General features: G+C 42.8%; 1 protein-coding gene across 1 annotated transcript in view; it reads left to right on the top strand.

The window, feature by feature from the left end:
* LOC109929826 (unconventional myosin-X-like) overlaps window positions 1–22,637 on the top strand; it is a 420,890-nt gene that overhangs the window by 155,465 nt on the left and 242,788 nt on the right. The window contains exons 12-14 of the mRNA XM_048608752.1: window positions 20,716–20,862; window positions 21,043–21,143; window positions 21,758–21,824. Of these exons, the coding sequence (XP_048464709.1) occupies window positions 20,716–20,862; window positions 21,043–21,143; window positions 21,758–21,824 (315 nt within the window). The remainder of the gene's footprint in view (window positions 1–20,715; window positions 20,863–21,042; window positions 21,144–21,757; window positions 21,825–22,637) is intronic.

Below are 22,637 nucleotides of genomic sequence, written 5' to 3'. Positions count from 1 at the left end.
CTTCCACCCCAACCTTAAGTTCACCTGGACCATCTCTAATACCTCTGTCTCCTTCCTGGACCTCTCTGTCTCCATCTCCGGCAACCACCTAGAAACCGACATCCATTTCAAGCCCACCGACTCCCACAGCTACCTAGAATACACCTCCTCCCACCCACCTTCCTGCAAAAATGCCATCCCCTATTCCCAATTCCTTCGCCTCCACCGCATCTGCTCCCAGGATGAGGTATTCCACTCCCGTACATCTCATATGTCCTCGTTTTTCAAGGACTGCAACTTCCCCCCGTCAGTGGTCGAGAACGCCCTTGACCGTGTCTCCCGCATTTCCCGCAACTCATCCCTCACATCCCCTCCCCGCAATAACAACCCAAACAGAATCCCCCTCGTCCTCACGTACCATCCCACCAACCTCCGGATCCAACGTATCATCCTCTGACACTTCCACCATCTGCAATCCAACCCCACCACCAAGGACATTTTTCCCTCCCCACCCTTATCTGCTTTCCAGAGGGACCACTCTCTCCGTGACTCCCTTGTCCGCTCCACACTCCCCTCCAGCCCCACCTCACCGGGCACTTTTCCCTGCAACTGCAGGAAGTGCTACACCTGCCCCTACACTTACCCCCTCACTTCCATCCCAGGCCCCAAGAAGACTTTCCACATCAAGCAGATGTTCACCTACACATCTGCCAATGTGGTATACTGCATCCGCTGTACCCGTTGTGGCTTCCTCTACATCGGGGAAACCAAGCGGAGGCTTGGGGACCGCTTTGCAGAACACCTACGCTCGGTTCGCACTAAACAACTGCACCTCCCAGTCGCGAACCATTTCAACTCCCCCTCCCATTCCGCAGACGACATGTCCATCCTGGGTCTCCTGCAGTGCCACAATGATGCTACCCGAAGATTACAAGAACAGCAACTCATATTCTGCTTGGGAACCGTGCAGCCCAATGGTATCAATGTGGACTTCACAAGCTTCAAAATCTCCCCTCCCCCTACCGCATCCCAAAACCAGCCCAGCTCATTCCCGCCTCCCTAACCTGTCCTTCCTCCCACCTATCCCCTTCTCCCACCTCAAACTCCACCCCATCTCCTACCTACTAACCTCATCCCGCCCCCTTGACCTGTCCGTCCTACCTGGACTGACCTATCTCCTCCCCACCTACACTCACCTTTACTGGCTCCATCCCCGCCTCTTTGACCAGTCTGTCTCCTCTCCACCTATCTTCTCCTCTATCCATCTTCTATCCGCCTCCCCCTGTCTCCCTATTTATTTCAGATCCCCCTTCCCCTCCCCCATTTCTGAAGAAGGGTCTAGGCCCGAAACGTCAGCCTTCCTGCTCCTCTGAGGCTGCTTGGCCTGCTGTGTTCATCCAGCTCTACACCTTGTTGCCAAGATTGGTAAAGTGGTTAATAGCAAAGGAGATAGTTGTACATTACAGAAAGATATAGATGGCTTGGTCAGATGGGCAGACCAGTGGCAGGTAGTGAGAGTACGAGGTGATGCCCTTTGGAAGAAGAAATAAGATGAGGTAATATTTTAATGAATGGCAGGATATGGGTAGTGTAGAGGAACTGAAGGATCTTGGGGTAGTTATTCACAGATACCTGAAGTTGGTAGAGCACGTGTGAAGGATTGTTAGAAGGCATATGGAACACTTGCTTTCATCAGTCGTGGCATAGAGTATAAGAACAAGTAATGTTGGAGTTGTACAGAGTGTTGGTCAGGCCACAGCCTGATTACTGTAAGCAATTCTGGTCACGTCACTGCAGAACAGATTTGATAGCACTGGAAGAGGTTCACCAGGATGTTGCCTGAGATGGAGAAATTGAGCTATAAGGAGACCTAGCTAGGCTTTGGATTGTTTTCTTAGGAGCAGAGAAGCATGAGGGGAGACATGAATGAAGGGTATGAATAGGTTGCATAGAGAGCAGCTATTTTTCTTGGTTTTGGGTTCAATCACAAGAGAGCATAGTTTTAGGGTAATGAGCAGAGATTCAGAGGGGATTTTAGCAGTGGCAATCTGGAATGCACTACCTGGGAAGGTAGTGGAGGCTGGAAATCTTACAACCTTTTAAAAAATATTCGGATGAGCAGTTCAAATATCATTACATTTCAAGGATATGGGACAAATGCAGAAAATTGGGATTAGCACACTTTTGGTTTTAGTTATATTGGGGCAGACTTGCCAAAGGACTTTTTCTATGCTGTATGAAACTATAAATCTATAAGCCTGCCTCATTTCTAGATGAAAGATAGTTGCTCCCTGTTTGGGTCCATAACGTATTACTCTAGGAAGCTATCCCTAACCCACTCTATGAATTTGTTGCATAGCTACCCTTTGCAATTTGATTAACCCAATCAGCATGAGAATTAAAGTCACTCATGATTACTGCTCTATTTCTTTTAAATGCTCCTACTATTTGTTCATATAGCCTTTCCTGCAGAGTGGCTACTTTTTGGAAGTCCATACACTACTCCTACCAATGTCTTCTTCCCCTTGCTGCTTTTACCTCCACACGAATGGACTCTACATCATCCACGCCTAGATTTTCTCTCTCAGTTGCCCTCATTTCAACTCTTATTAACAGTGCAATCCACCACCTTTTTTGCTTCTGTCCTGTCGTTTTGAAAGGTCAAATATCCCTGAATGCTAAGTTCTCAGTTTTGATCTTCCTGTAACCATGCTTCTGTAATGGCTATGAGATTGTTTTAATTTACCTTGATTTGCGCTACACGTAAATCCATTTCCACTTCATGCATTTGGATACAAAGCCTTTCAAGTTTGTTCTATTATCAAATTTCCCTACACTTTTATGTCTCCTTGGTGCAATATGACTTTCACTTATTCTATCCCTTTTTATTTTCTGGTAACAATCAGCTCCATTACTAACCGGCAATCCTACCTTCTCCTCTACATTTGATTTTCTAATTTTCCATGTGACTGAACCCGCCCTCCAGCTATGTAGTTTAAAGCCCTAACTACAGTCCTAGTTGAGGTTTGTCAATCTCTGGTTCCAGCATGATTTAAGTCGACAAACAGGAGGCTGGAAGAACACAGCAGGCCAGGCAACATCTGGAGGAAAGGGGCAGTCAACGTTTTGGGTATTACCCTTCATCAGGACTTCAGTTTGCAGATGCTAGAATCCAAGTAGACAGTTTTTTTTTGTCTCTAACCATGATTTAGGTGGAGCCTATCCATTGGAACAGCTCCGTCCTTCCCCAGTACTGGCCAGCATCCCATGAGTATGAGCCCATTTCTCCCATGCAACTCTTTTTGAGAGACACGTTTGACTCTGAGCCAATTAGCTCATGGCTCAGATAATAATCCAGAGATTATTACCTTTTTTGGTTCTGCTTTCTAATTAAGCCCTTAGCTGCTAATATTCCCTCGACGGGACCTCTTCCCTCATTTCTACTTGTGTCGTTGGTACCTATACGGACCATGACCACTGGATTTTTCCCATCTTGTTCCAAGTGAAACTAAATGTGGATGAAAATTAATGTCAGTAAACTGCAAAGCGATGAAGTGAAGGTCAGGAGTGAGGAAGGGAAGTTAAGGAAAGTGAAGGGTCAGTGCCTCTGAGTCAAGGATGTTGGTTGAATCCTCTGTAATGATTGGGGGCAAGGAGCTGGGGTATATTGAGAGAGGAGAAGAATCGCAAAGATAAAAGAGAGAGGATTCAGTTTGAGCACCAGCTTCACAGTCATAATGTCAGTGGACACTGACATGTATCTTTGAAACTACTTCCATGCTGAAGATATTGTGCTGCTTGGAAAATTTTTCCTCACAGGAGATCAGATTGTTATTGGAGGAGGCCACTGGAGTATTTGATGTTGACCACGGGGGTGTCATAAAATTCCATTGGTCAACAATAGATGACATGAAGATTGGTGTAGTAAATAGCAAGAAGGAAAACCTTAGATTACAAGATGATGAAGATGGACTGATCAGATTGGCTGAACAGTGGCAAATTGTGAACAGTGTGAGGCAACGCATTTTGGGAGAACTAGTGAGGCAGAGGAGTACATGATGAATGGTATGACCTTAGGAAGTGCAAATGATGACATGTGCCTTGGTTTGTTTTTCCATAGATCCTTGAAGGCAGCAGAACACCTAGATAAGGTGGTTAAGGATACAAGTGAGATACTTGCCTTTGTTAAGGCATTGAATACAAGAGCAAGGAGGTTATGAGGGAGCTGTAAATGATGTTAATTAGGTCGCAGCTGGAGTACTGTGTGCAGTTCACCTCACTACAGGAAAAATGTGATTGCACTAGAGAGACTGCAGAGGAGTTTCACCAGCATGATGCTTGAGCTGGAGCAATTCTGCTATGAAGAGAGCCAAGATCAGCAAGGGTTATTTCTCTTAGAGCAGAGAATGCGAAAGGAGATCTGAGTGCACAAGGTTATGGGGACGATAGCTTGGATCAATAGGGAGAAACTGTTCTACTTAATAAAGATGTCAGTAATCAGAGGGCACAGTTTTAAGCTAAGTGGTTTAGATGGACTTTCAGTAGAGGGGGGGAATAAGTTCACCCAGACGGCGGTGGGTATTTGGAACACACTACCTGTAAGGGTTATAGAGGCAGGAACTCCTGAGATACTTAAGGAGTATTTAGATGAACACTTGAAATGCCGTAGTGTTACGGAGGGGAAGTAGCTGAACCCCTCTGATAATTAATCAATAACACAAGCCCCAATCTGTTATGACTGGATTAGAGGTTACCTTTGATAAGTACCCCTGGAACACCCAGAGAAGCTCGCCTTTCCCCTTATAATCTATTAAAAGAGTGGTTAAAAGAAAGAAAACCCCTGAACTCCACTTTATAAGAAAGTTACAACAATTTATTTATTTAACCCAGCAATGAACAAATTAATAAAATGCTGACAAACTGACAATTCCCCCTTAGACTACTAACTACTTCTGAACTGTTCTAAATTCTATTGGAATGCTGTTCAAATAAACACAAGTCCTACTTAATAAACCCAAACAATAATGGAACAATGAACTATAACTTAGTCTGTGTGAAGACGTAACTGTGGCTGAGTGGTCACGTGATGGTTTGGTAATCCATGGGGTTCACTCACGTGTAGGTTCGAATCCTACCTGCAATCTGTAGTGCTGCTGCTTTCATAAAATAAGTGGTCTGAAAGATGCTGATGACTCAAACACACTTGCAATTTCTCATGGTTTTTTTAAGGTGGCACAATGGCTCAGTGGTTAGCACTGCTGCCTCACAGTGCCAGGGACCAGGGTTTGATTCCACCCTCGTGTGACTGTGTGGAGTTTGCACATTCTACCCGTGTCTGTGTGGGTTTCCTCTGGGTGCTCCAATTTCCTCCCACAGTCCAAAGATATGCAGGCTAGGTGGGTTGGTCAGGCTAAATTGCGTGAAGTGTTCAGGGATGTGTAGATTAAGTGGGCTATAGGGGGATGGGTCTGGTTGGGATGCTCTAAGGGTTAATGTGGACTTGTTGGGGCCAAAGGGCCTGTTTTTACACTGTAAGGATTCTAGTATAAGGACTTGGAGAAATTGTCTTCTGGAATGTTCTGTCGTCTTCGCTGTCTTCACAAATGTTTTTCTTCCATTAATTCTGCTGTCAGGGATGTTTTATCTCTATAATTTCTTCAATGAGGACTTTGAGCTAAAATACCATAGTACGTTTGATTAATTGGATGGGCTTTCTGACTGCTGAATGGTACTACTTCTGGCAGGTGGCAGATGGCTATCCCCGATTTTCCAAATGCTCTCCAAATGACATAATCAAATTCTTATTATATGTTTGGTTTTAGGTTGTCAACACAAACAGATTTAAACTCAATCGGCTTTCTGTATCTAGGTGCTTGATTTAAATAAATTGGCCAAATTCAAAATTCTTGTCTTGGAAAAATGCTGCTTGACCGTTCTGTACAAACTGTTTCCATTTGGGCACTCTCTGTGCACCTGCATTTATTAACTTCCAAGCACAGACAAAGCACAAGCTCTTAAAGGGACCACTTTTTTTCCCCACGATCATTTTTGCCAACAAATTCTAACTTCCGGATTTCCAATTCATGCATACTCTACCCAACTTTGTAACAATAGCATTCGAGACCACAAGGCATGAACTCAATAGTTCTAAAGAAAGGTCACTGGACCTGAAATGTTAACTGATTTCTCTCCACAGATGCTGCCAGACTTACTGAGTTTTTACAACAATTTTTGTTTGTTTTTGTTTTTAACTGTGTTTACTTGACAATAGGATTAGAATAGTTAGATGTTTGATGACCGGCACAGACATGATAGGTCAAAAGGCTTTTCTCCATGCTGTAAAAACTATGAGCAGCTGCTCAAGGATGCAAGGCCACATAAACTGAGCTATTCTTGTCTTGATCTTTTTGAGTTTCAGGCAGCCAATCTTTTTGCAACCTCTGACAATGCGGGAGAGGATTTGCTGAAGAACGGCATTGATCACACATAGGGCACCAGCCAAAGGAGAAGGAGGTCAGGTGGAATCTTACAAGGGCCACCTTGTTCACAAAAGAGCATTTGTATGTCAGTTCATGTTCAGAATGTGCATCAGCTACTTCCAGATATCTCTGAGGCAATGTGAGACATGGCTTCAGCTTTCTAGGCTGTTACTAAACTGTGTACAGTGCACTTCTACAACTTAGCCTCTGGTCTGGTAGCTTTCGAAGGGAGCTACATGCTGTTGTCCTCTGGCCAGTAGCACACTTCAGGGTTGCGTGGGAATCATGTCAAATCACAGCAATGTCACAGCACAGGAAGTAATTCATCCTGTCACATCACTTTTGGCTCTCCATAAGGCAAGATACCTAGCGCCAATCATCTGCCTTCTCTCCATAGGCCTGCACATTCTTCCTTTTTGGATAATAATACGATTCCCTCTTGATTACTTCAATTGAACTAACCTGCTGAACACATGCATTCCAGATCGTAACCACTTGCTGTGTGAAAAAGTTTTTCCTCATATCACCATTGCTTCTTTTGCCAAATACTGTAAATCTTTGTACATTTGTTCTCCATCCTTCCACCTATGGGAACAGTTTTATTCCTTTATATTCTGTTCAGAACTCTCATGGTCTTGAATATCTTGATCAAATCTCCTCCCAACATTCTCTTCTCCAAGGTAAACGGTCACGAATTTTACAATTTCTCTTAAAAGATATTCCTTATCTCTAGGACCAGTTTCATGAATTTCTTCTGCACTCCGTCTGCCTTCACATCAAAACAGTATGGAAACAGAGCTTTGGTACAACTCGTCTGCACTGAACAGACATCCCAAATTAATATGGTCCCATTTGCCAGCATTTGGCCCATATCTCTCTAAATCCTTCCTATTCATGTACCCATTCAGATGCTTGTTAAATATTGTAATTGTACCGGCCTCCTTCACTTCCGGTGGCAGCTCATTCCATGTACACACTGCCCCTTGTGGAAAAAGTTGCCCATTTTAAATCTTTCCCCATTCACCTTAAACCTATGCCTTCTAGTTTTGGACTCCCCCACCTTAGGAAATGACCTTGAGTATTCAGTTTATCCATGCTCCTCATGATTTTGTAAACTTCTATAAAGTCACTCCTTAGCCTCCTAAACTTCAGGGGAAAAAAACCCTAGCCTATTCAGCCTCTCTATATAACTCAACTCAAACCTTCCAGTCTTGGCAACATCATTAAGTCTTTTCTGCACCCTGTCAAGTTTAGCGAAATCCTTCCTATAGAAGGGCAACCAGAATTGTACACAGTATTCTAAAAGTGGCCTAACCAATGTCCTGTTACAGCTGCAACATGACATACCAACTTTTATACTCAATGCACTGACCAATAAAGCCAAGTGTGCCAAATGCCGCCTTCACTATCCTATCTACCTGCAACTCCATTTTCAAGGAACTATGCACCTGCACCCCTCAGTCTCTTTATTCAGCAACAGCAGGGCCCTACCATTAAGTGTATAAGTCCTGCCCTGGTTTGCCTTACCAAAATGCAACACCTCACATTCATCTAAATTAAGCTCCATCTGCCACTCCTCAGCCCATTGGCCTATCTGATCAAAGTCTCATTGTACTCTGAGATGATCTTCTTCACTGTCCTGTATACCACCTATATTGGTGTTATCTGCAAACCTCTAACCATACTGCCTATTCACATCCAAATCACATATATAAATGAAAAAGTAGTGGACCCAGCACTGATCCTTGTGGCAGACTGTTGATTATAGGTGACCAGACTGAACACACAATTCCGGTTGAGTCTATCAAAATTGAAGTAACTTCAAGGTGGCGCCTCAGCGTGAGATACACTGGTTCGATTCCAGCCTTGGGTGACTATGTGGAATTTTCATATTCTCCCTGTGTCTGTGTGGGTTTCTGGCAGGTGCTCTGGTTTCCTCCCAGAGTCCAAATATGTGCAGGTTAGATGGATTAGCCGTCATAAAGGTGGTGTTACGGGTATAGGGTAGGGGGCTGGGTCTGGGTGGGATGCTCAGTGCAGACTCAGTGGACTGAGTGGCCTCTTTCTGTATTGTAGGGATTCTGTGATTCCTTGCTTTTTATATTCTATGCATTGATTATTAAAGCCTATGATGCTGTCAACTTCCTGCACCTACAGTTCTGAAGGAAAGCCATTTGGACTTGAAACATTAACTCTTTCTCTCTTCACAAATGTTGCTAGAACACTATGATTTTATTTCAGAACTCCAACACTTGCTGTGTTTTGTTTTCAATTTAGTTCTTAGTATTGTTGCTTATCTGATATCTGTCATAGGAATGCTTTCCATCTTTATCTTCACCTATGTAACTGTGGTTACCCAGAGAACACAAATGTTTTTTTTTTCAAAATTCATTCACAAGATATGGGTATCACTGGCCAGGGCAGTATTCATTACTCATCCCTAACTGCCCAAAGGGCAGTTAAGAATCACCCACGTTACTGTGGGTCTGAAGTCATATGTAGGCCAGATCAGGTAAAGACAACAGTTTCCTTTCTAAAAGACATCAGTGAACCAAATGACTTTTTTCCAAGAATTTCCAGTAGCTTTGTGGTCATAATTAATTCTAGGTGTCTCCTTCCCCTCTCGCCTAACTGCTGCCATATGGAGTCTCTGGTCAGGGAATTGGAATGCAGTCACTTGCATATTAGGTTCATAAAATAAATCTGGCTCTTAACAGCAGTAACCACTCTCTCAATGAAGGATACCATTCACATGCAGGAGCCATGGCAGTACTTAGTACAACCAGCTGTGTATTACATTGGATCATTCTCCCTGTTCTCCAACCATCGACAAAGGGGTCAGGTAGCTCATTTGACTGGATGGCTAGTTTACAAAGCTGAGTGATGCCATCAATGTGGGTTCAAATCCCAAACCGGCTGAGATGGAGTCTCTTCCTTAACCAATGCTCTTGCCTGAAGCATGGTGATCCTCCGGTTAACCACCACTTGTCATCTCTGCCTAATGAGAGAGCAGTCTTATGGCCCATTAGGGCTATGGTGACTTTACCAAGGGCCTAGCAAAAGGGTGATAACTGTTAACTCAGCCTTTTGTTTGCCACCTTGACATTGAATGTGTCTTTATTCTGGATAACACCTTTAAAGAGTTATTCGCATTCCATACATCTTCTGCCACACAGGCCACATGCTGCCTTCACTATCCTGGACTAATACCCCATTGCATTTTCCTGTACAACTGTATTATGGTCTGGCATGTTTGCTTTTGTGATACTGATGCCGAGCATGCATTTTTTTGGCCTGGCCTCTTTCCCCACATGCAAATTTCCTTCAACTGATGACCTGAGTGTCCATTTGATGCAACAATATTTTGCTGCTTAGCCTGGTTGTACGGAGAAGGTTGTTCTTCCAAGCACCTCAGTGTCCTTATATGTCAGTCATAGAATCCCTACAGTGGCCTTTGGCCCAATAAGTCCACACCGATCCTCAGAGCATCCCACCCCAGACCCATCCTATAATGCACCTGATCTACACATCCCTAAACACTACGGGCAATTTAGCATGGCCAATCCAGCTAGCCTGCACATCTTTGGACTGTGGGTGGAAACCAGAGCACCCGGAGGAAACCCACACAGACACGGGGAGAACGTGCAAACTCCACACAGACAGTCGCCCAAGGGTGGAATTGAACCCAGGTCCCTGGCGCTCTGAGGCAGCAGTGCTAACCACTGAGCCACCGTGCCGCCAAGTCGCTAAAAGCAGCTGGGCCTGTATTCATTGGAATTGAGAAGAATGAGAGGCAGTGTTGTTGAAATGTATAGAATTCTGACAGGACTGGACAGACAGGATGAAGAGTTGATGTATCCCCTGATTAGGAGTTCAAAACAAAGGATCGCATTCTCAGCATGTGCAGTGGGCCTTTGTGGATTGAGATGGGGAGAAATCTCTTCACTTGGACAGTGCAGAACCTGTCAGATTCTCTACCACAAAGTTGTGGAGGCAAGGCACTAAATACATTTAAGAAATAAATATCTAGAGACTAAAGGGTTCACGGGGAATAGGGAGAGAGTAGAAGCATGGCATTGCGGTACAGGATCGACTGTTGGATGAGTCTTTTAAAATCAAAACTTACAAATTCTACAAAAGTGACCTTTGAAGTATATTATTAACCATGTATCTTGTGAAAACATAGTTTATATCTTTCTGCAACTTTGCAGAATAGTCATGTCCAAAACCTTTCATGTGTAAAAGTGCACCAACAATTAGCCATCTATCAATATTCATGAAAGACTTTAGAGCCTTTCAGTATGCATTTTATTATCTGTAGATAAGTTTGATTCTTAAAAGTATGTTTAATGTATTATTCAATCATTGTTTTTATCCTTTTTTGAAAGAATAAATGCAAAATTGATGGAAAGAAAGTTGTTAATTTTGGGAAGGAAGTAGAATGTAAAATGAGAATGTCTGTAAAGTGTAAATCCGTGATTGAGATAATGGACAGAATCCTACATGGGTCTGAACGACATGGTTTACAGCGATTTGTGGCAGCATTGGACAAGTCCAACAAGGGCTATCTCTGTGATGGGAGCATGTTGCTCCATTTGTTGTGCTTTTGATGAGCAGTGAGGCAAGTCTTCTGCTAGGCAGTGAGAAGTTGCCTGTTCAGGTGGATAATTGCTAAATGCTTTATTAGCAATCCAACTGGACTTGTCAATATTCAGCTTCAGCCAAACTGAACAAGCTAGGCATCAAAAATTCAAAGAAAACAGAGTGGTGAATTCAGAGATCACAGTGCGGAGCTGGAGGCACACAGCAGGCCAGGCAGCATCAGAGGAGCAGGAACGTTGACGATTCGGGTTGGGTCCCTTCAGAAATTCTGAGGCATGGTGATCCTGAAGAAAATTGTGTTATCTCTGACTCCAGTATCTGCAGTTCTTGCTATCTCAGAGTGGTGAATTCAGCTAGCTGCTAGTTGTGACCAGCTTCCATTTTGGACACAGCACCGACATCTTAAGGAGAGCTCCATGGGCCTCAGATACACATACCTCGTGTCCATGAAGTTTTGCACGCAAAGTGTGCCAGCCTCAGAACTCTCATGGTACATCTGGCTTACTGGCTCATTCAGAAAGTAAGGAGGCATGGGATTCAGGGAAATTTGGCTGTCTGGATACAAAACTGGCTGCCCAATAGAAGACCAGGTGGTAATAGATGGAAAGTATTCAGCCTGGAGCTCGGTTACCAGTGGTGTGCCACAGGGATCTGTTCTGGGACCTCTGCGCTCTGTGATCTTTATTAATGACTTGGATGAGGAAGTGGAAGGACGGGTTAGTAAGTTTGCTGATGACATGAAGGTTGGTGGAGTTGTGGACAGCGTGGAGGGCTGTTGTAGGTTGCAACGGGACATTGACAGGATGCAGAGCTGGGCAAAGAAGTGGCAGATGGAATTCAACCCAGAAAAGTGTGAAGTGATTCATTTTGGAAGGTCGAATTTGAATGCAGAATACAGGGTTAATGGCAGGATTCTCGGCAGTGTGGAGGAACAGAGGGATCTTGGGGTCCATGTCCATAGATCCCTCAAAGTTGCGACCCAAGTTGACAGGGTTGTAAAGAAGGCGTATGGTGTGTTGGCTTTCATTGGCAGCGGAATTGAGTTTAAGGGCTGCGAGGTTATGCTGCAGCTCTATAAAACTCTGGTTAGACCACACTTGGAATATTGTGTTCAGTTCTAGTCACCTCATTACAGGAAAGATGTGGAAGCTTTTGAAAGGGTGCAGAGGAGATTTACCAGGATGCCTACTGGACTGGAGGGCAGGTCTTATGAGGAAAGGTTGAGGGAGCTAGGGCTTTTTTCATTGGAGCGAAGAAGGATAAGAGGTGACTTGATAGAGGTTTACAGGATGATGAGCTGCATAGATAGAGTGATAGTCAGAGACTTTTTCCCAGGGCGGAAATGACTGTTACAAGAGGGCATAATTTTAAGGTAATTGGAAGAAGTTATGGGGAGATGTCAGAGGTAGGCTCTTCGCACAGAGAGTGGTGGGCATGTGGAATGCGATGCTGGCAGTGGTAGTGGAGTCAGATACTTTTGAGACTTTTAAGCGTCTCTTGGATAGGCACATGGAGGATAGTAAAATGTAGGGTATGCAGGGGAGATTGATCTTAGTAGGATAATAGATCGACACAACATTGTGCGCTGAAGGGCCTGTACTGTGCTGTACTGTTCTGTGTCCTATGTTATCTCTGATCCACTGATAGGATGTTTCTGCACTTCAATGGTATACTTGTAGCTATCGTTGTCATGCTGCAGCTGCACTCAGAACACACATCCAGTTTGCAGACTGATTAACAGTGCACCTCTAGCAGGTTCACTTGCTGTCACAGCCCTCACTCATTCTGAACCTACTTGGATACCTTGCATTTCCTTGCTTTGGCTTTTTAAACTTTGCCCCCTTAGCCAGAGATACCATGCTCACAGCACTGCTCTAATGCCTTGCCATTTAGCACCAATGCAAAGCTAGGATGTTTGTCATTGTTCTCAGTGGACCTCCATCAAGACAAAGGCTTTCATGCAGGAGGTCCAGGCACAGCAAGTCAAGGGCTTGGACACAGTCAGCATTGAGTCAGAATGCTCTCCACACAAGGGGCGGGAAGCTGAAAGTTGGGCATCCCATTACCTATTATGTCTCTGGTGCCCTATTGCGGACTTCTTACCTCCTGGATTGAGAGAGAGGCAGGTATTAAGGTAGTTCAAATTGTGTGGAAAATCAGCAGGTTGGAATGTATCCAGTGCAGAGGGCATGCAGAGTGGGTGTGACAGCAAGTGAGGAAAGATGTTGAAGGAAGTAATGAGGGAGGAAGAGCATGATCCTTGGTGGGAGGTGGATATAGTAGCCTGGATATGAAATGTGAAATATTGGATAGAAGATACTGCCTTTGACTGACAGAGTTGAGAAGGCCATTGACCTTCCTTTATTGATATGTATTCCTCCAGACAACTGATACTGTACTAACTCAAGAGACAATCCCAAACCAGGCTGGCATAATCTGATAGCATGGCCTCTTCTGGTTCTGGAGACAGATGATGTTCCTCCTGTGTACTATACCTTCTGGCAGGGTGCCGAATATCCCTTGTCTGCTATGTCCATTGCAAATGTCAGGAACTGTGCAGGCATATCTGGACTAATGGTGCTTGACTGGTTGTGCGGGACCTTTTAATGTTGGAGCCAGGGGTTCGGTCTATTCCTTGATATACTAGGAACAACATGTGATAAGATGGTCCTGGAATTGGACAAGTGAGAAGACGTAGAACGTAGAACATAGAACATAGAACAGTACAGGCCCTTTGCCCCACCATGTTGTGCCGACCTATTACCCTACTCTAAGATCAAACTACCTTGCATACCCTACATTATACTATCATCCATACGCCTACGCAAGAGTTGCTTAAAAATCTCTAAAGTATCTGATTCCACTGCCACTGCCGGCAGCGCATTCCACACGCCCACCACTCTCTGTGTAAAGAACCTACCTCTGACATCTCCCCTATACTTTCCTCCAAACTCCTTAAAATTATGCCCCCTCGTAATAATCATTTCCACCCTGGGAAAAAGTCTCTGGCTATCCACACTATCTGTGCCATTGGGATGGGTGATATGGTTAATGAGGGAAGTTTGGTAAGATACCGGGTGAGAAAACTAAGTAGGTCTTATGGTGAAAAACCCTCCAAAGAACTCAATGAAACTTGCACCTAGCCAAAAAATAAGATTCAGGCCTATGTAGGGTCACACTGACATGATATCCACCAGAGTGTATACAGTTCAAAAGGAGTTGCCTTGGGTGTTCTAATATTGACTCCAGACCCCTTGATGCAAGTCAAACATGGTCAAAGAACCACCACTTGATTATAAACTACCCTCAGCTGTCCTCCGTAACGGGCAGCCCTTAAAGGATGCACCAGGCTCTCTTGTGGCATGGTGGTAGTGTCCTATACCATGGGACCAGGAGGCCCAGGTTCAATTCCCACCTGGTCCAGAAGTATGTAATAACATCTCTGAACAATTAGAAAAATTGGTTAAATTTAAAAAAAACACTGATGGTTTTCTATGTGGGGCATTTCAATCTCTTTCACTAAGACGTTCTAGGTCTTCTCACTTGTCCAATTCCAGGGCCATCTTATTACTTGTTGTTCCTAGTATATCATGGAATAGACCGACTTAGTAGCATCACTGCTAGCCAAGTCCTAATGGACATAGCCTCTAGACTGGGCCTGTGACAAGTGCTGAGGGGACTAACAAGATGAAAAAAATCTATTTAACGTCGTCCTCACCAGTCTACCTTGTTGCAGATGCATCTGTCTGTGACATCACTGATAAGAATGACCACTACACATTCTCGTGATTAGGAAGAATCATCTTCACATTCAGGAAACCTTCCTTTGTGTTGTGAGAGACTAACACTGTGCTAAATGGGACTGGGACAGACTTTGAACAGACCTCGAGCAACTCGTCAAGATACTATGGACCACCAGCAGCAAGACAATTGTATTCAAAGATTGTCTGAAATCTGATGGCCTTTACAACCCTCAAGCCCCCAGAGATAAACCTAAGTTCAATGAATATTTCAGAAGGGAATGCCAGGAGCAGCCCTGAGAATACCTGTACCTAAATGTGAAGTGTCAGCCTGGTTAAGCTACAACACAGGACTGCTTGCCTAACCGCAGAACCTGCAATAGCTTTGGGTAAGAGATTCCACAACTAATAGGTCAGATAAAAGCTCTATAGTCTTGCCATGTCCAGTTTGAATAGTGGCAAATAATTCAACGTCTAATAAAGGGGAGATTAGGCTCCACAAATATCCCCATCCTTGATGGGGAGTCCAGCTTGTGGGCGCGAAAGAAAAGTCTAAAGATTTTGCATCTATCTTCAACCAGAAATGCTGAGTAGATGATCCGTCTCAGCATCCTCCTGAAATTCCTAACATCTCAAATGCCGGTCTTCAACCAATTCAATTCACACTGTAATATCACGAAACAGGTGACCAAACTGGATACAGCAAAGACCCTACAATATTCTGACAGTAGTACCGAAGACTTGTGTGCCAGAACTAGCTGTTCTGCTAGTCAAACTGGTCGTGCAGACTCAATAGTGGTATTGCTAAAATATTACCTAGATATGTCCTGTGTCCTAAAACAAGGATACATTCAACCTCACACAATGGGCTCAGTGATTCTATGATAGGACAGGAATTGAATTAGCCTACAAAGCATGAATTTGATGGGTATCTCAGATTCTAAGATACTTCCCCCATCAACTTCAGTCATGGTCCTTGTCATTGTAGACTAAGGCAGTGAAAACTACAAGATCAAAGACTGGAAGCAACTGATTTGTTGTGAACCCTTCAAACCAGAGTCTAGCCCTTAAACTTTGGTTTTCATCAACTTCAAACAATGTCCAAACCACCAACTATTTCTGATAATTCTGTAACAGCTACTAGATGTCAATTAACAACTAAGTGGGGAGAGCTTGTGGAGTTTTCCTGCTGCTGACTACATGCTGGGATAAGTGAGTGTAAGAGTGTGTAAAATGCGACTGGAGTGAAATCTGTGTTACACTTGCGCAGCATCACAATCTGCCAACTCTACACCCTTCCTGCAACTCCTCCAAAGTTTTTATCAAGTTGTTCATGGGATGTCAATGTTGCTGGCTCAACCTACTTCTATTTGCCAAGGAGCAAATAGCAATTTAGAGAGCAATTCTCTTTCTTTAATCTCACTGAGAGACAGTGTGCCTACATGATCGTGTTCACCAAAAGAATGTTCACTGAAATCTATCACCTTTAGCAGGGACCCTTCCAGATTCAGACTGGGGTAAAGGTAACATTTCCTCTAAATTTGAAGGTGACTACAACCATGCATTCCTTTATATCTGATCCATCCAGGCTAGGGCAGACAAGGGAATCGGAGTTCATTATTCTTTGTTGTAGAAGGAAAATGATTGGCTCACTCTAGGCAAAGAGAGCCAAATAGATTGCCTTCCATCTTTCCCTTAAGCAGCAGACCTCCCCATGATGCAGGAATTGTTGACTGCATATTTTGTTTTGTTTACACCACATCTAAGTTCAAAGATGTTGCACAATTACAAAAGGTTCCATTCCCTCAACATACAGCTGGTCTGTGGCTATGCTCAGTGCATGATGCAGGTCACTATCTGCTTTGCTAGTGTGCTGTACTATCTGCATTTGAGCCACCATAAGAACCCACACAGTGGCTATGAGGTTAGTGGATACCTGCTTACTGTTTGTCTTAACCCACACAGGTGGGCGTCATGCTATTAGGAACCGCAATGCTCAAGTTAAAGGCACCTCAAAATAAGCATCCAAACAACTTTATCAAACAGACTATCCAATTTTATAAACAAAAGTCAGCTTAGCTCTTTAGTCTCAACTTCTGTGTCTTTTTAATTCACTTGTAGGAATCCGGCATTCCTGGCTGGCCAGCATGTATTGCCCGTCCTTAGCTGCCCTTGAATTGAGTGGCTTACTAAGCCATTTCAGATGACAGTTGAGAGTCAACCACATTGCTGTGGGTTGGAGTCACATGTAGGCTAGACCAGGTGAGGATGGCAGATTTCATTCCCTGAAGGACAGTAGTGAGCCAGATTTATTTTTGACAATCAACAATGATTTCATGGTCATCAGTAGATACTTCATTGCAGATTGTTTAAAAGTAAAGTTCCACCATCTGCCATGGCAGGATTCATACTTGGGTCCCAGAAGATTAGCTGAGTTTCTGGATTAGTTATCTGGCGATAATCCCTTAACAAGGCCATCATCTCCCAAAGGGGAAGTTTTGTGTTCCTGTATAGTAACTGCAGGTCAAATACTTATGTCTTTTAATGGGCATGATGACAGATGGTTTTGCAGGATGACTTCCGGTAGCTCTGCCCTTAGAAGGCCATCTAATAGCAGTACCACCTTGGCCTGAATAGCATTAGTGTGGGTTGTGTTGGGAAGTTGACTGACATAAAAGCAGTCAGCAGATTTATCCTCTGTGAAACTACTGTCACTCCCTCAGGGTGACAGCCTGCAAGTCCTAGTAAGGTTCTAGAGGATATATTAGACCCTCTGAAAACTCCATAGGACGTCAGTATCTGCAAGTGTGATGGCGGAAGTCTGAGCTTCTAACTCCAGTATTAAGAATTTTTGTTGTTTTATCTTATGCTGTATTGAAAGACATCAAGCAACAAACCCTTGGTTGGCTTTTGGTTTAGGCATAACTTCAATGTTGGAAAGATTAAGCTTCAAACTGTGCAAATTATGTGCTAGGTTGATGCTGGATTTGTCCATGATTCTTGGTGTTTTCTGGCAAGATCACAATTACACTGGATATTTCTTCATCTTGTCTATTAAATTCTGGAGTCGCAGTTTTACAGCATGGAGAGAGGGCCTATGGCCTATTATGTCTGTGCTGGCCATCAAACGCCTTTCTCGTCTCATCCCATTTTCCTGCACTTGGCTGATAGCCTTCATGCTATGGCATTTCAAGTAATCATCTAAATACTACTTCAATGTCATAATGGTTCCTGCCTAGATAACAATTTTAGTCAGTGGGTTCTAGACACCATTGCTCACTGGGTGGAAAAAATTCTTCCTTTATTCCCCTGTAGATCTCATGTCCTTTTTATCTTAAATGTATGTTCTCCTGTTAATTGATCCCTCTTCTGAGTGGAAATGTTCCTTCCTATCTAATCTATCAGTGTCCCTCATTATTTTGTACATCTTGATTAGGTAGCCTTCTCTGCTGTAAGGAAAACAACCTTTTGAGTTTTTCTTCATTGTTGCAACCCTGGCAATGTCCTGGTGAATCTCCTCTCTAATGCAACCACATCTTCCTTAGAGTGCATGCTGTACTCTAGAAGTGGTTTTTCGAGCACCTTATATGGTTCCATCATAAGTTCCCTGCTGTTGTACTCAATGCCTTGACTAATAAAGGCAAATATCTAATATGCTATCTAAACCATTTTATGTACCAGTTCTGTTCCCTTCAAGGATCTGAGATGTGCATACCAAGGTCTCTCTTATCATCCGTACTTCATGTCCTACCATTTATCATCTACATCCTTGCTTCGTTAGTCTTCCCAAAATGCATCAGCTCACACTTTCCCGTATTAAATTCCATTTGTCATCTCACCAGCGTGTTTATATTGCCCTGTCGTCTAAGGCTTTCCTCTCACTATTGACCACACCACCCATTTTTGTGTTGTCTGTGAACTTCAAGCCTCCTACATTTATGTTTAGGTCATTGCTATTCACTGCAAATAGCAAGGAACCCAGCAGTGAACACTGCGGGTGCCATTGGACGTAAGCTTCCACTCACCAAAGCAATGCAATTTTTCATCCTCTGCCTCCAGCCACTGAGCCTGTTTTTGAATCCAATTTACCAAATTGTCCTGCTTCCCATGGGCATTTACCTCTTGACCAGTTTCTCATGTGAGACCCTATCAAGGCTTATCAAACTGCAAATAGACAGCATCCACTGCATTACCCTCATTGACAATCCAAGTCACCTCCTTGAAAAACTTAATCAGACTTGCTCGCATGACCACCCTGTGACTAAGCCATACTGACTATCTTTGACAGTTGTTGCCTCTCTTTGTGGAGATTAAGTTTGTCCCTCAGAGTATTTTCCAATAACTTTCCTACCACTTTTTCTTGCTGGCTTACAATTCCTGATTTATTCCTATCACCATTCATGAATAGTGATATGATATTAGCTGTCCTGTATTCCTCTGGCACCCTTCCTGAGGCCAGGAACAATTTGAAAATTAATGTCAGATTTACTACAATCTCCTCCCTTGCCTCCAATAGCACCCTGGGATGCATCTCATCTGGGCATATACAATCCTGTATGTTCCTCAATATCTGGGGTTCTCTGGATTTTTTAGTCCTACTCTTCACTTATTTACAGGAACATGTTGGCCCTACACTCTCTATTTCCAGTTTGAAAAATTTCCACTGCTTTGATGTAAATATTCCTACAGGTAACTCCTGTAAGTAAAGTAATTCAAAATGTTTGTCTATATTGGTTTCCTGTATGCTTCTCCATGGAGTTCTTCTTTTGAGAGCTCTGTATGAGAACTTCCATACTTGCCCCTTTCCTGGATGCAAGAAACTCATTCTCTGTATCTCACCATCTACAATTCCTGCCTTTGCAGTACCCTCCAAAGTGTGTGAGCTGATGGTTCCCTGTATGAAATTGAAATGGTGTTCCGTCCTCATTACTCTCTCCTTCTTGTACTTATGTATGCTGACTTTCAAACTTTAACTTATGCAATAAGGGGAAAATGCACTACAAGGAAGAGGATTGAGTGGAAGCATACCTTCATTATTGTTTTCAGTCATACTGCTGGCCACTGCCTAAGGCGTGGCCACTGAAATTAAGGTGAATATAGTCCCCTCCAAAGGGGTAAAAATAGACTGCATTTCCCGACCCCTACTAGTTAGCTTCTGCTACTTCTGGTTGCGCGCTACCTACAAGTGAGAGAGACATGTCTGGAACTGTTTTGTAATAAGTGACGTGGTGACTCAGTTAAATAGTTAGTAATATTTGCACATAGTGTGGTTGTGAAGCTTACAGCAGTGCTGTTTTGTGAGAGTGATGTGAGATTATGAATGTGCTAGAGATATCAATACTGCTAGAGATTGTGGAAGGAAGTATGGTGCATTGAGCAATGAGGAAGGATAGTGCTGACATCAGTGACATAACATCTGAAGAGACATCTGATTTTCATTATTCATGGGTCTTCAAACTTATTTGGCATTACAACTCCTCAAGATTACTATGATTGCAGAGATCGGCATAGCTGTTTGATCTGACTGCAGTTTCTTCCATTGCTGCATTGGAGAATCTTTGAACATTTTGATCCATTCCTGTCTGTTTTCAAGGTAAACGGCCTTGTAAAATGACTTCAATGGACTGCTAATGGCATTGTTTAATTTTGAAGGCTTTAAGTAGTGCAAGTTAACCTGAACTTGTGCTAGCTTCTTGAATTATTTTACCTCTGATTAGGAGTTTGACCATTCAGCAGCAAAGAATGTTGCACATGGCAAACATTCAGCTGAATAGTCAGCCTGAGTTTGCATTAGAAGTAATTATTACAGGTTTGTAATGCCCATGTTTGAATGTTTTTAACTTTTCACTTTTATCAGATTTAAAATTGAGCTTAAAGTGCAATAAAATGGAATTAAATTATTACTTCCTCTGCAGGCAATAGAATCCAGAGATTCAACGGCCATGGCACTTTACTCGCAATGTTTTACATGGATCATTAAAAAAATCAATTGTAGAATAAAAGGAAAGGAGGATTACAGATCTGTGGGTGTCCTTGATATATTTGGATTTGAGAATTTTGAGGTATAGTAAATAGAACTTTTTTTTTATAATAGTGTCATGAAAATTATTCTTCATCCTTCTTTTTATTTCTTTCCCTTTGGCTTGATTTTATGCACTCCCATTTATTTCTTCTGTACTTTATTTGCATTTTTTCATTCTATTTCCTGTTAATTTGCATGTAATTGCTATATTTGTCAATAGGTAAATCGGTTTGAACAATTCAACATAAATTATGCAAATGAAAAACTTCAGGAATATTTCAACAAACACATATTTTCTTTGGAACAGCTGGAATATAACAGGTAAACATTGTATCAGTTGCGGCTCAGCAATAAATAATTACAGTTGAATTATGGTTAGGGTTTACTCTTTACTCAATGAGGACTTTAAACAGTGTGAGGCTGTCTGTTGAAATGGGTTACATATCCCTTGACATTTAGTGTGTTCAGTTGTCTCACAAGTTGAACATTGCACATAAAAATTACTTTCCATCTCATAACAATGACAGTATATCTATGTATTTCAGAATACTATTTGTCACAAGAAATTCTGAAATTGTCCCGTTCATGTCTGTTTTCATTGCTTATTTCAGGTATCATTAGTAATTTTTGCTCTAATGTATTCTGAACTTCTTTTATAAGATTTGATTTCGACTTACAGTTGAGTTGTTTCAAATTGAAATCTACCGAGCTGTCTGAATGCTTTGCTCAATAAATTGGAGAGCGAGACTCAAAAACCGACAAAAGAAAATGTCATTCACATCGTAAATTATAAATGTTCAGCTCGGAGAATACTTTTAAAAACTTTGTCCACCTGTTAATATAAATATGAAATCAAGAATACTCAGTTCTGTAAGCAAACTGGAAACCTTGTGTGTATGTGTTTATTTCATTGACCAAGAATTATTTTTCACCAGAGATGGATTGGTCTGGGAACACGTTGATTGGATGGACAATGGAGAATGTTTAGATCTCATTGAGAAGGTAATGTCTGTGTTTTATTCACACCACTATAAGGGCCACACGCTAGTGAGAGTAGGAATAGGAGGATAGAGCAGATGAACGTGTGGCTGAGGAGCCGGGGAGAAGGATACACATTGTTGGATCATTGAAATCTCTTTGGGGTACAAGTGACCTGTATAAGAAGGATGAGTTGCACCTGAATTGGTAGGGGACTAATATTCTGGAGGAAAGATTTGCTAGAGCCACCTGGGAGGATTTAAACTAGTTGGGGCGGGGTGTGTCCAAGAGAGATGGTGAGAAAAGGGATTAGACCAAAGCTGGTGCAGTTGGGAAATGGAGAAAGTCAAATAATCAATGCAGCAGGAGCAAAGCAGAGATCGACATGGGACTGACAAATTAAACTGCAATTATTTCAATGCAAGAAGCCCGACATGTAAGTCAGATGAACGCGGGGCAGGGTTGAGAACATGGACCTGAGATATCATGTGTTAGTAATAAGACGTTGCTCAGGGATGGACAGGACTGGTAGCTTAATGTTCCAGGATATAGATGTTACAGGAAGGATAGAAAGTGGGGTAAGAGAAGAGGGGGAGTGGTATTTTTGATTAGGGATAACATTACAGCTGTAGTTAGGGAGGATACTCCAGGGAGTACATCCGGTGAAGTTATTTGGGTGGAATTGAGAAAAAAAAGGGATGATCACCTTATTGGGATTGTACTATAGACCCCTCCCCCCCCATCAAAAGTCAGCAGGAAATTGAGAAGCAAATTTGTAAGGAGATCTCAGTTATCTGTAAGAATAATAGGATCGTAATGGTAGGGGATTTTAACTTT

This window comes from Rhincodon typus, chromosome 2 (genome assembly GCF_021869965.1).
Source record: "Rhincodon typus isolate 14 chromosome 2, sRhiTyp1.1, whole genome shotgun sequence".
Classification (NCBI taxonomy): domain Eukaryota; kingdom Metazoa; phylum Chordata; class Chondrichthyes; order Orectolobiformes; family Rhincodontidae; genus Rhincodon; species Rhincodon typus.
This window is presented reverse-complemented; position numbering and strand designations above follow the sequence as displayed.